The following is a 14,117-nucleotide window of genomic DNA, read 5'->3' on the forward strand; positions in this document are numbered from 1 at the left end:
CTCCTCCGAAGGTCTGGCATCTTTCCTTATTTTCGTCTCCATCCCCAGATCCACCTTTTCTCAACAACCCTTTCACCCAGCATCTCTCCCTCCTTCCCCACCACCCCAGGGTCCACCATCTCTCCCTTTCTCTTCTCAACTACCCTCCTATCTAGTATCTCTATTCACCCCCTCCACCCCATCCCTTGTGTCCAACTTCTCTTCCTTTCTGTTCCTTCCCTCCCTAAATTCCATTGTCCACCATCTCTCTCCCTGTCCTCTGTTTTTAGACCTCTGTTTTAGAATTCTCCACCCCTAGTCCGGCATATACACGTCTCTTTGAGCCCCCCTTCCCTCCGTGTACTTCTACACCAGGGCCCCCCTCCCCTGAAGGCCTGCATCATCCCCCTGAAGGCTTGCACCCCCCCAAAGGTCTGCGTGTTCCCCCCTGGCCTCCTGGTCTTACTTTTATTTAATTCTAGCAGTGGAGCAGCCTGCAGAGAGGATCGCCGGTGCTAGCGATCCTTGCAGGCTGCCATCGGCCTCTGGAGCTGTCTTCTCTCTGCTGCGGTCCTGCCACTTCTCTGACGTCTGAGGCAGGATTGCAGCAGAGGAAACAACAGCTTTAGAGGCTGATGACAGCCTGCAAGGATCGCTTGCATCAGCGATCCTCTCTGCAGGCTGCTCTGCTGTTGGAATTAGGTAAATGGATGCGCGGGATGCTGGGGGGAAGCCGGAACCCACAGCACTTCCCGTCATTCACCGAATCAGGACGCTGATTTTTTTTTTTTTTTAATCAATTCACCCAAAGTGAATTGGTGAATCAATTTGAATTGGGCAACACTAGTGTGTACCTTCATTATCCTCCTTCCAGCAAAGTTCTGAGATGCATATAAGGTCTACAATTTTCATAAGGGCTAAGTTATACAATAACTCTCCAGGCATTTACATTTTTAAAAAAAATGTTTCTGGCATATACATACAGATAATTTAAAGCAAGTTTTGTAATTTTATTTACTATCTTCTACAGCATTTTGAAACCTCAAAATGAGGGGAGGGAAGGGCAAGCAAACAAAAAAAATAAATCTTCCATGTTCATGTAGGACAAATATTCAGATGTGGGCTAGTGTTATGTTTGCAAACCAGAATTCATTTGGTCAGCAGCACACAACCCATATTTTAACATGAATCCTGATGTATTATAAAATGAAGACACGAAGAGCAGGAAACACAAGTATCACCCAATGCAATGGAAACAACCAAAATGCAAACTTTAAAAGGTCTTAAGAGGACAAAATATTTTGTTTTATTTCACTCAAATCACAACACTTTTAAACTCAGGATAAATTTTCAAATCACAGATTCACTTGTTGCTTTTTTTTTTAGAAATTTGCTGGGAAAGTGTAAATAGATTTCCTTTGTCATACAGAAATTAAATAATTGCTACCTTTTATTTTTCTCTCAAATAGAAACATGAAAAATGTGCAAACAGTAAAACAGAACAAGCCATGTAGGTACAGAAATGTGAATATTTTGGGGAAATAATAAAATAAACTGCCCAGGAATCTTCAACAGTTTATTAGAAATGTATACTTAAAAAAATGCCACCATTCTGAACACGTGAGGGTTTTCACACTTGATCAGTCCAAAACAAAACAAAAATATATACCCGATAGTGTATTACGTTTTGTCACTCGTTTCCATACTGACAGTGCAAATACAATTTGGTCTAATGTACAGATTAACAAGCAACAGTATAATGTACAGCTATGTCTTCCTCTTCTGTGCTAGGATGTAAAAGTTCATTGGTGGAACAATACCAAATGTACAGATTACAATTAAGTAAAACTGGGGGCATGGATAGGAGTTTTCTGATCTTGGCTAGGCCATAGCTAGAACACTAAACAACTCCGTACAAAAAAAGTAGAATAAATGCTTTCTTTTTTGAACTTAAGCAGGAAGGAAAGATTACCTCAATAATCTTTCTAGTAGACAACTCCATTCCTGAATGTGTGGGTAGTCAATCCCTTCTCGCGAGAATTCTTGTAGGTAGCTTCATTTAATACTTTTGCTCCATATCCCTTCTTTCTGGGCTGTCCTCCAATTCCTCAGTTCGTACCAAGGCAGATGGGTCAGCCCTGAAGAGGAAATAGAATAGGGAGGGGTACAGAAATATCTGTTCTGCGCACATCATTAAGCATGTAACAGATAAACTTAACATTTGCAAAACATAAGGTGAAAACAAGTCACCAACTTGAGCACAACCTGCACTAAGTGTGGAAAATTTTATATATACCCCCGAGTTTCAACACGGCAGTCGCCTCCTATATCCTTGTCAAGGTTGGACAACGGAAAGAAACAAGATGTCTGAATTCCCTGGCACCTCTGAGGCAGTAAGAGGGAAATGACTATCTGACAGGGTGGTCTTCAGGAATGGTGTGTCTACTAGAAAGAAGATTGGGTTAAGAACCTAAATCTAGTGTGACAGACACTCCATTCCTGAACATGTGAGACATCAAAGCAGTCCCCCAGGTTTATGGTGGGACGAATGAACCTGATGTCTGAATTGGAGATCCAAATGCAGAGTTCTGTTTGGCTGCCAATTTCAACACCTGATCACTCTCTCTCGGTCCTGAAGGAAGGTAAGTAGACTTCTTGATTGAGGTGAAAGATGGGACTGTGCATAAGACCACGCCTGAATACAAAATTCTGAGGAATGGATTTCTGCAGGACAAAGACTGAAGTTCCAATACTTATCGGGAGGAGGTAATCACTACCAAAAACAGTCTTGATGGAGAGGACTAACAGGGAAGCCTGCTCCAATGGTACATAGAGCACTCTTGCCAGAGCCCGGAGGACCAGATTAAAATTTCACATTGGAAAAGGCTGTCGCACCAGAGGTGTAATGCGCCTTTCAGAAACCTGGCCACATCTGGATGTGCAACTATGGTCTCTTATAGACCCAAAACAGGAGTACTGCATTCTGAACTTTCAGGGAGCCAACTTCTAGGCCTTTTTCCAGACCGTTCTGCAGGCAGGAGCCACAGAGATTGGTGCCGAACTTGGGTCCTCACTCTGAGTGCACCAAGTTTGGAAGCACTTCCAGGGTTTCACATATGCTGCCTTCTTCCTACATCTTAGAAGGGTGGAGATCATTCCATCCGAATAGCCTTTACGCACTAGCACTGTGTGCTCAAAAGCTATGCTGTAAGACTGAAGCGTTCTGGAAACTGTTGGGCAATTGGACCCTGCGTTAGCAGTCTGGGATAATAGGGAAGTTTGAATTTAAAATGAAAACATAGCATGAGCAGAAAAGACAAGCTCCTATCTCACTTGAAGAGAGACAATTGAGGAACTGGAGGACAGCCCAGAAGGATGGAAGGCGCAACAAAAGAATGCTAATGAAAACTCCCTACAAGAATCCCCATGAGAAAGGATTGACTGCCCATACTTTCAGGAATGGAGTCTCTCTCACACTAGAACACGTTAGCAAAATAAAACAGATAAGACATCTGAGATGCAGCACATTACTTAAAATGCCATAAGCCAAATTCAAATGTGTTTTAGGTAGGGATGGGAGAGAGCCCACACCAAATACTTAAATGTTTTGGAACCAGATTTGTAAAAGCCAAATAGAAAAGCCTGCATTTTCCATCACATGCTTTAAATGTTGCTGCTAATCAGATTATCTTTTGGAAGGCCAAGACCTTTTATGGTTACAATGGCTTTATCAACTGTTTATACCCAACGATCCCATCTTGGAAGTCAGTGGAAAGGTTTCATACATAACATTATTGCCTCATATGGTTAAGACTGTCCTGTACAATGGTACACACTAACCCTCAGCGATACCTTCTTTGTTTTTAAACAGGTTGAAGAATGGCTTAAAGGAAGCAGGAAATGTTTTTATAGCTACCAAACTCAAGAATTATTTAAATCTATGAGAATTTATCATTTCCCCGCCCAACCCTTGTCCCTCAACCCTTGTAGACAGCAGCTCTTTATTCCAGATCTGGCATTTCTGAAAGAAAAAAAAAAATGTTTCAAGTTTCTTTAATATAGCACTCAAGTCATAATTCTTCACTGATCTCTCATTACAAGAAAAAAAAACAAAAAACCCCAAAACACCCCAACCCACTACACGCAGACCAAAATAAAATCCCCCCCATCTGTTACTAGTTTAAAGTACAAAGGTGCAATTTTTAAATTCTAACGGTAATAGAAAACTTACTTTCATCATCACTATCTGGTGAATCCTAAAATGAATAAAAAATAAATAAATTACTTCAGTCTTTTTGCAGCACCAGATACGTGATTTTTCACAACCAAGCCTACTAGAGTTAATCTAAAGGAGCTAATTTTCCTCCTGGATTAATGAGGTAAATCCAAAACAAAAAAAAAAGATTCTGGCAAGTTTCACTTACAAACACAGGAACAGTCCTGTATGAGAAGATTAGATTCTTAATCTCTAATCGCAATTTGTGTAGAAGATATCATCTACATTTTTCAAGTCCACCTCCTGTATCACTGTGCTGTAGCTCTTCAGTTTGTACTAAAGCAGTTCACAACCACCACTAGAGGAGAAATAAAAGGAGGGGCACAGGGAACTCCGTATCAAGTTTGCTCTGCTCTTAAACAATTACAATTAAAGAAACCAATGCCAGTAGGAACATAAAACGAAAACAAGGTGGAACCAAACAAGCAACCTACCTAAGTGCAACCAGCACTAACACTTATGTAGTTCTCAGAGTCTCATTTGTCTTTTTGCATTAGAGGGTTAATTCATCACTCTTCATACCTGTCTGACAGGAGAAATTCCAGCATATTGAAATATATACATGTCTGAGAAAGTAAACAGGCTAAATGAAATCCGACAGGGAAGGCCTTCAAGACTTATATGTCTTTCTAGAAAGCACAGTTACTTACCGTTAACAGGTGTTATCCAGGGACAACAGGCAGCTATTCTCACATGTGGGTGACGTCATCCACAGAGCCCGGATGCGGACAGCCTCGCAAGCAGTTTGCTTGTAGAAAACTTCAGAAGTTTCGAGTCTGCTGCACCGCTCATGCGTGAGTGCCTTCCCGTCCAGCACAGGGCGCATCTCCTCAGTTCAGATAGTTAGCAGAGAAGTCAACATGAGGAGGTGGGTGGGTTGTGAAAATAGCTGCCTGCCGTCCCTGGATAATACCTGTTACGGTAAGTAACTGTGCTTTATTCCAGGACAAGCAGGCAGCCTATTCTCTCATGTGGGTGACCTCCAAGCTAACCAGAATGGGATGGTGGAAGTGTTGGCAACTTAGGAGAATAAATTTTGTAATACTCTCTGGCCAAAATGGCCATCCCGTCTGGAGAAAACATCTGGACAATAAAAAGAGGTGAAAGTATGAACCGAGGGCCAGGTGGCAGCCTTGCAAATTTCCTCAATATGAGTGGATCTGAGTCAAGCTACTGAAGCCGCCATGGTTCTGACTTTGTGGGCTGTGACTCGACTCTGTAGATGCAGTCCAGCCTGGACATAGCAGAAAGAGATACAATCAGCCATCCAGTTGAAGATGGTATGCTTAGAAATTGGATGTTCCAACTTGTTCGGATCGAAGGAGACAAAAAGTTGAGGAGCAGATCTGTGTGGTTTGGTGCGTTCCAAGTAGAGGGCAAAAGCACGTTTACAGTCAAGGGTATGAAGAGCTGATTCTCCAGGATGAGAATGAGGCCTTGGAAAAAACACTGGAAGTAGAATGGATTGGTTGAGATGAAATTCTGAAACCACTTTAGGTAAGAATTTAGGATGAGTACAGAGAACCACCTTGTTATGATAAAAAACTGTGAAAGGTGGATCAGCAACTAAAGCTTGCAGCTCACTGTCTCTTCGAGCAGATGTGAGGGTAATGAGAAACACCACTTTCCAAGTGAGATATTTAAGATGAGCCGTAGACATTGGTTCAAAAGGAGGCTTCATCAATTGAGCAAAAACAACATTGAGATCCCAAACCACTGAACATAAGAACATAGGCAGTGCCTCTGCTGGGTGAGACCAGAGGTCCATCATGTCCAGCAGTCCGCTCACGTGGCGGCCCATCAGGTCCAGGACCTGCATATTAATCCTCTATTATACCCTTCAATCCCCTTTTCCTTCACGAAAACATCTAATCCTTTCTTGAAACCAAATACCGTACTCTGTCATACCACGCCCTCTGGAAGCGCATTCCAGATGTCCACCACCCTCTGGATGAAGAACTTCCTAGCATTGGTTCTGAATCTGTCTCCTTTTAATTTATCCGAATGCCCTCTCGTTCTTGTAGTCTTCAAAAGTGTGAAGAATCTGTCCCTCTCCACTTTCTCTATGCCCTTCATGATCTTGTAAGTCTCTATTGTGTCCCCTCTAAGCCTCCACTTTTCCAGGGAAAAGAGCTCCAGTTTTTTCAATCTTTCAGCATATGAAAGGTTTTCCATACTTTTTATCAATCTCGTCGCTCTTTTCTGAACCCTCTCAAGTATCGCCATATCCTTCTTAAGGTACAGTGACCAATACTGGACGCAGTACTCCAGATGCAGGTGCACCATCGCCCGGATACCACGGCAGGATAACTTCTTTCATTCTGGCTGTAATACCTTTCTTGATAATACCTAGCATTCTGTTCGCCTTCTTAGAGGCTGCTGTGCACTGTGCCAACGGTTTCATTGTCTTGTCTACCAGTACCCCCAAGTTCTTCTCTAGGCTACTTTCTCCCATTACCAGCCCTCCCATCGTGTAGTTGTACCTCGGATTTCTGTTTCCTACATGCATGACTTTACATTTCTCTACATTGAACTTCACCTGCCATCTCATCGCCCACTCCCCTAGTTTGTTCATCTCCCTTTGTAAATCTTCACAGTCCTCTTTAGTCCTAGCCCCGTTAGTTTGGTGCTGTCTGCAAATTTTATTACTTCGCACTTTGTCCCTCTTTCTAGATCATTTATAAATACATTGAATATCAGCGGTCCAAGCATCGACCCCTGCGGTACACCACTCGTGACCCTCCTCCAGTCCGAGTAGTGACCCTTCACTCCTACCCTCTGCTTCCTACCTGCCAACCAATTCCTGATCCATCTGTGTACGTCTCCTTCCACCCCATGGTTCTTCAGTTTCCGAAGTAGGCGTTGTCAAAGGCTTTTTGGAAGTCTAAGTATACGATGTCTATGGGGTCTCCTTTGTCCATCCGTTTGTTAATTCCTTCGAAGAAGTGCAATAAGTTCGTCAGGCACGATCTTCCCTTGCAGAAGCTATGTTGGCTTGTTGTCATAAGTTTATTCCTTTCTAGATGCTCCACGATGCTATCTTTTATCAGTGCTTCCGCCATTTTCCCTGGAACCGAGGTCAGACTTACCGGTCTGCAGTTCCTCGGGTCACCTCTTGATCCCTTTTTAAAGATGGGCGTAACATTGGCTATCTTCCAATCCTCGGGGATCATGCCTGTTTTCAGGGATAGATTAAAGACTTGCTGTAGTAGTTCCGTTATTTCCTCCTTTAGTTCTTTCAGTACCCTAGGGTGGATTCTGTCCGGGCCCGGTGATTTGTCAGTTTTTCATTTTTCTATCTGCCTGTGTATGTCTTCAATGCATGTTAATTTTTCTGCATGGTCTCCTTTGAAGATTTGTTCAGGTTCTGGTATGTTGGATGTCCAGTTATCTTCTTTGCAATCCTAATTCCTAAACTGTAATTTTCCTGGAAATGTCCAGTTAGCTTTTTTGTAATCCACCTAGAACTGCAAGGTATGAGCGGAATAGAAGTCACTAATGTAATGGATGTGTCCTCTTTGTAAATACTGACAAAAAGAACATGTTTAGTCTTTCCGCCACTTCTTTCTCCTCCTTCACCACTCCCTTCCTATCTCCGTCATCCAGCGGTCCCACCTCCTCCCTAGCCGGCTGTTTCCCTTTAACATATCTGAAGAATGGTTTGAAATTTTGTGCTTCCCTTGCTAGCCTCTCTTCATATTCTCTTTTTGCTTTCCTAACCACAAGGTGACATTCTTTTTGATACTTCCAGTGTTTTTTCCAGTTCTCCTCAGTTTTGCCCTTTTTCCATTTCTTGAATTAATTCTTCTTATCACCTATCGCTTTCTTCACTTCTTTAGTTAGCCACACCGGGTCTTTTGTTCGGCTCTTTTTGCACCCTTTTCTGAATCTGAAGGCGGTTTGAGAGGTTTGACATTAAAAAGTCCTTTTATAAATTTGGAAATCACCGGATGAGCAGAAAGAGGTTTCCCTTCGATAGGCTGATGGAAAGCAGCAATTGTACTGAGATGGACTCAAATAGATGTAGACTTGAGGCCAGAGGTAGATAAGTGCAAAAGATAATCTAAAACAGAAGACAAGGAGGCATCTCGAGGCTCCATGTTATGAGAGATGCACCATGTAGAAAATCTAGTCCATTTTTGGTGGTAGCATTGTCTAGTGGCAGGCTTTCTGGAAGCGTCTAAAATGTCCCGAACAAGTTGAGAAAACTGAAGCAGAATTATGTGGAGAGGTATCAAGCTGTCAGGTGTAGAAACTGCAGGTTGGGATGAAGTAGAGATCCTTGACTCTGTGTAAGCAGAGATGGAAAAACTGATAGAAGGGAGGGCTCCCTGCTGCTGAGTTAAAGTAGAAGGGAGTACCAAGGTTGCCTGGGTCATAGAGGAGCTATCAGAATCATGGTGGCATGATTGGTCTTGAGCTTGACAAGAGTTTTGAGAATGAGAGGGAATGGAGGAAATGCATACAGGAAGAGATTCGTCCATTTATAGAAACATAGAAATAGATGGCAGATAAGGGCCACGGCCCATCTAGTCTGCCCACCCCAATGACCCACCCCTACCTGTCACTGTGAATAGATCCCACATGTCTATCCCATTTGGCCTTAAAATCAGGCACGCTGCTGGCCTCAATGACCTGAAGTGGAAGACTATTCCAGCGATCAACCACCCTTTCAGTGAAACAGAATTTCCTGGTGTCACCGTGTAGTTTCCTGCCCCTGATTTTCCATGGATGCCCCCTTGTTGCTGCGGGACCCTTGAAAAAGAAGATATCTTCTTCCACCTCGATGCGGCCCGTGAGATATTTGAACGTCTCGATCATGTCTCCCCTCTCTCTGCGTTCCTCGAGTGAGTAGAGCTGTAACTTCTCTAGCTGCTCCTCGTACGGGAGGTCCTTGAGTCCTGAGACCATCCGGGGGGCCATTCTCTGAACCGACTCTAGCCTCAGCACATCCTTACGGTAATGCGGCCTCCAGAATTGCACACAGTACTCTAGGTGAGGTCTCATCATGGATCTATACAATGGCATAATGACTTCAGGTTTACGGCTGACGAAACTCCTGCGTATGCAACCTATGATTTGCCTTGCTTTGGAGGAAGCTTGCTCCACTTGATTGGCAGTCTTCATTTCTTCACTGACGATCACACCTAAATCTCGTTCTGCTTCAGTTCTTGTTAGGATCTCACCATTAAGGATGTAAGTCTTGCATGGATTTTGACTGCCCAGGTGCATGACTTTGCATTTTTTGGCATTGAAGCTGAGTTGCCAGGACCTAGACCAGCGCTCCAGTAGAAGTAGGTCGTGCATCATGTTGTCGGGCATTGAATTTCTGTCTGATGTGCTTTTGCCCACTACATTGCTTAGTTTGGCGTCATCGGCAAATAATGTTATTTTACCTCGCAGCCCTTCTGCCAAATCTCTTATATAGATGTTGAACAGGATCGGGCCCAGGACGGAGCCCTGAGGCACTCCACTGATCACCTCCGTCATTTTGGAGGGGGTGCCGTTTACCACTACCCTCTGAAGCCTACCTCCAAGCCAGTTCCCAATCCATTTTGTCAATGTGTCGCCCAATCCCATAGAACTCATCTTGCTCAGCAACCTGCGGTGTGGTATGCTATCGAATGCTTTGCTGAAGTCCAGGTAAACGATGTCCAGGGACTCCCCAACATCCAGCTTCCTCGTCACCCAGTCAAAGAAGCTGATCAGGTTGGATGGGCAGGATCTCCCCTTTGTAAATCCATGTTGTCGGGGATCCCGTAGAATCTCCTCGTTCATGATCGTATCCAATTGACGTTTGATTAGAGTTTCCATTAGTTTGCTCACTATTGATGCGAGACTCACTGGTCTGTAGTTTGCTGTCTCTATCTTGGAGCCTTTCTTGTGGAGTGGAATGATATTAGCTGTCTTCCAGTCCATCGGTACGTTACCTGTACTAAGGGAGAGATTGAAGAGCGCGGATAGCGGTTCCACAAAGACATCACACAACTCCCTGAGCACCCTGGGGTGTAAGTTGTCAGGCCCCATTGCCTTGTTAACCTTGAGCTTTGACAGCTCGCAGTAGACACTGCTGGATGTAAACATGAAATTACTAAACGGGTCAACTGATTCAACTGTTGTTTGTAGTTGAGGGCCGAGTCCCGGCGCCTCGCGGGTGAAGACTGAGCAGAAGTATTCATTTAACAGTTGGGCTTTTTCAGAGTCTGCTTCTACATAGTCACCGTCTGATTTTCTGAGACATACTATCCCGCCTGAGTTCTTATTTCTATCACTGATATACCTGAAGAAGGATTTATCTCCTTTCTGGATGTTCTTTGCTAGAGACTCCTCCATGCGGAATTTGGCCTCCCTAACTGCTGTTTTGACGGCTTTTGACTTGGCCAGATAGTCTACTCTAGAGTCCTGTTTCCCTGACTGTTTGTAAGAGATGAATGCTTTTTTCTTTTCCTTGATGAGGTACGAGATTTCCGCAGAGAATCACTGTGGCTTATTATTCCTATACTCCGTTTACTTACTGATTTAACATAGCGGTTTGTTGCTTCCTGAATGGTGGCTTTCAAAGTCGACCACATTTCTTCCACGTTATCGGTTTCTGCTTAGCTTTGTAGCGCCTGGTGAACGAAGTCTCCCATGTCTTGGAAGTTTGAGTCCTTGAATTTGAGGACCTTGGTCAGTGTGGTAGATTTAGTGAAACCTTTCCTGAGATTGAACCATACCATGTTGTGGTCACTGGAGGCCAATGTGTCACCCACTGAGACCTCTGTGACACTTTCTCCATTGGTAAGTATCAGGTCCAGTATTGCCTGATCCCTTGTTGGTTCCAACACTAGTTGCCTGAGTCTTGCTCCTTTCAAGGAGTTTAATAGCTTCCTGCTGCTGCCGGAAGCAGAGGAAAGTGTGACCCAATCCACATCAGGCATGTTGAAATCACCTAACAATACTGTGTCCCCACGCAAGGTGATATTTTCTATATCTCTGATTAATTCCATATCTAGGTCATCCTGTTGTCTTGGGGGTCTGTATACTACGCCAAGATACAGGCATTTGTCCATCCCTCTGGCCAAATTTACCCAAAGGGATTCCCCAGTGTACCTTACATCTGTGATTCTGGTGACCTTAATGTCATCTTTAGTATATAATGCTACACCTCCTCCCATTTTGCCCTCCCTGTCCCAGCGAAGCAAGTTGTAACACGGTATGACCATGTCCCACCCATGGGAATCCGTGAGCCAGGTCTCAGATATCGCCACCACATCCAGGTCGGCATTTCTCATGTCTAATTCCAGGATCTTGTTTCCCAGACTGTGGGCGTTGACGTATATAGCCCTCCATGTTGTGTGTATGTTATGTCTCAGTGGGGACCTTCCCGCTTTAGCAACTAGGACACCTTTAGCATTATTTGCATGTCTCTTACTCTCCCTAAACCCAGAGCTACAGCGTGTACCTGTCCCGGACTCCCCAGACCCAGAACTACAGTGTGCTCCTATCCCTGACTCGGAAATGTGTGTACCCTGTGGGGGTATTCCTGCTTGGGCTACTTGAACTCCTTTAGTACAATTTGCAATGTATGTACTCTCGCTGGATCCAGAATTACAATGTGTACACCCCCAACAGAAAAGCATCTGCCTCGAGATGATGAGGAGAGTACATCCTGGAGAAGAACTGAGGCAGTTTGTGGTTGTGGGGAGATGCAAAGAGATCTATCTGAGGAGTTCTACATTGAGGAAAAATGTGATGAAGAGGCGAGTAACTGAGTGTCCATTCGTGAGGTTGCAGAAGACAACTCAATTTGTCCACCAGACAGTTTTTCACTCCTTGAATATAAACAGCTTTCAGGAAGGTGCTGTGAAGGATTGCAAAGCTTCTTGGCAAAGATGGAGAGATCCTGTTCCTCCCTGTTTGTTGACATAGTACATGGCGACTTGGTTGTCCATCCAAATGAGGACTACCTGGTCGTGAAGAAGATGTTGAACAGCTTTGAAAGCATTGAAGATTGCTCTGAGTTCCAATAGATTGATGTGGCACTGACGATCCGTGCTGGACCAATGGCCTTGAGTACCGTCGAGATGAGCCCCCCAAGTGTAGGTAAAGGAATCTGTCATGAGGACTTTCTGAGGGGGGTGTCTGAAACAGTAAACCTCTGGAGAGATTGGAAGAGAGCTTCCACCAGCGGAGAGACTGTCTCAACGAAAGAGTGACTGTAATGTGGCGAGAGTAGATCGTAAGCCTGAGATGCCAGGGTCCACTGAAGAATTCTGAGGTGAAGTCTGACAAAAGGAGTCACCAGAACTGTCGAGGCCATGTGATCGAGAAGTACCATATTGTGTCTCACTGAGAGTGAAGAAAGGGAAGACACTTTGTGGCAGAGCTGCAGAAGATCATCCAGACGCTGATGAGGAAGGAATGCTCCGAGTTGGATAGTGTCCAGGATAACTCCGATGAACTGTAGATTCTGAGAGGGCTGGAGGTAGGATTTGAGAAAGTTGATTTTGATTCCCAAGCTTTGTAGGAACCACGTAGTCTGTTGGGTCACTATAATAACCCCCTGAGATGTAGAATCTTTGATGAGCCAGTCATCCAGGTAGGGGAATACCTGAAGACCATGGTTCCTTAGAGCTGCTGCTACCACCACTAGGCACTTGGTGAACACTCTGGGAGATGAAGCCAGGCCGAAGGGTAGCATTGTACTGAAAATGCAGATTCCCCACTCAAAATCTGAGGTACTGACAGGAGGCTGGATGAATGGGAATGTGAGTGTAAACCTCCTTGAGATCTAGAGAACAATTGTTCTGATCTAGAAGGGGATAAAGGGATGCCAGGGACAACATGCAAAATTTTTCATTGACCAAAAATTTGTTGAGAGCCCTGATATCCAGAATGGGCCCCAGATCGCCCGTCTTCTTCGGAACTAGGAAGTAACGGGAATAAAAACCCCTGCTCTGCTGTTCCAAGGGAACCTCCTCAATGGCACGGAGACGAAGCAGAGCTTGAGCTTCCTGAAGAAGAAGGGCAGTTTGGGATAGATTGGAAGGATACTCTTTTGGAGGAAGCTCTGGTGGAATCTGAGTGAAATGAAAAGAATGTCCTTCCCTGATTATTGACAGCACCTAGAGGTCGGATGTAATGGACTCCCATCGGTGGTAAAAATGATGGAGACGACCTCCTATGGGAAGAGGAGAGGACAGAGGCATAACAATGGAGGTTATGCTCTGTTTGAGACAGTCAAAAAGGCTGAGTAGCCTTGCGTGCAGCAGAAGGCTGAGGTTATTGTTGCTTCTGCTGCTGTTTCTAGGGAGGTGCTTGAGTGTAAGGAGCTGCCCTCGGAGGATAACGCCTCTGATAGGATGGAACAGGCCAAGAAGGCTTTGCAGGAGCTGGCTTAGGCTTTGGTCTGACGGTAGAAGCAAAAGATATTTCATGCTCAGATAACTTTAGTGGCGGCCTCTATGGATTCGCCCTCACAAGGAATATTTGCTAGACGATCCTGAAGATTGGGATCCATATCGTGCGAAGCCAGGCCAGATAGCGCATTGCTACTGAGAATGCAGTGACCCTCGAGGAAAGTTCAAAAGCATCATAAGATGACTGAAGAAGATGCAACCTGAGTTGTGCCAAGGTAGCAGTGACTTGCTGAAACTCCAAAAGTCTATGCTGACCAAGCTGCTTAGAAAAACCAGGGAGTGTATCAATCAAGTACTTGAAATAAGTAGTGAAAATAAAATTATAATATAAAACCCTGGAGACCATCATCGAATTTTGATAAAGACGACGGCCAAACTTGTCCATGGTCCTACCTTTTCTTCCAGGAGGTACGGTGGCATAAACCCTGGAAGGATGGGTCCTCTTTAGTGAAGATTCCACA

At 44.4% G+C, this 14,117-nt stretch overlaps 1 protein-coding gene across 3 annotated transcripts in view; it reads right to left on the reverse strand.

The window, feature by feature from the left end:
* Window positions 1-1,308: 1,308 nt before the first annotated feature.
* The window catches only part of PTGES3 (prostaglandin E synthase 3), a 226,396-nt gene continuing 213,587 nt past the window's right edge, over window positions 1,309-14,117 (reverse strand). For 2 of the 3 annotated variants that reach the window (XM_033937297.1, XM_033937296.1), the window contains 2 exons: window positions 4,211-4,235; window positions 1,309-4,000 (listed from right to left, as the gene is read on the reverse strand). In XM_033937297.1, the coding sequence (XP_033793188.1) occupies window positions 3,981-4,000; window positions 4,211-4,235 (45 nt within the window). In that variant the 3' untranslated portion in view covers window positions 1,309-3,980. Of the gene's footprint in view, window positions 4,001-4,210; window positions 4,236-4,689; window positions 4,782-14,117 lie in introns of all 3 variants that reach the window. The other variant, XR_004538764.1, reaches the window with a different exon arrangement.

This window comes from Geotrypetes seraphini, chromosome 3 (genome assembly GCF_902459505.1).
Source record: "Geotrypetes seraphini chromosome 3, aGeoSer1.1, whole genome shotgun sequence".
Taxonomy (NCBI): domain Eukaryota; kingdom Metazoa; phylum Chordata; class Amphibia; order Gymnophiona; family Dermophiidae; genus Geotrypetes; species Geotrypetes seraphini.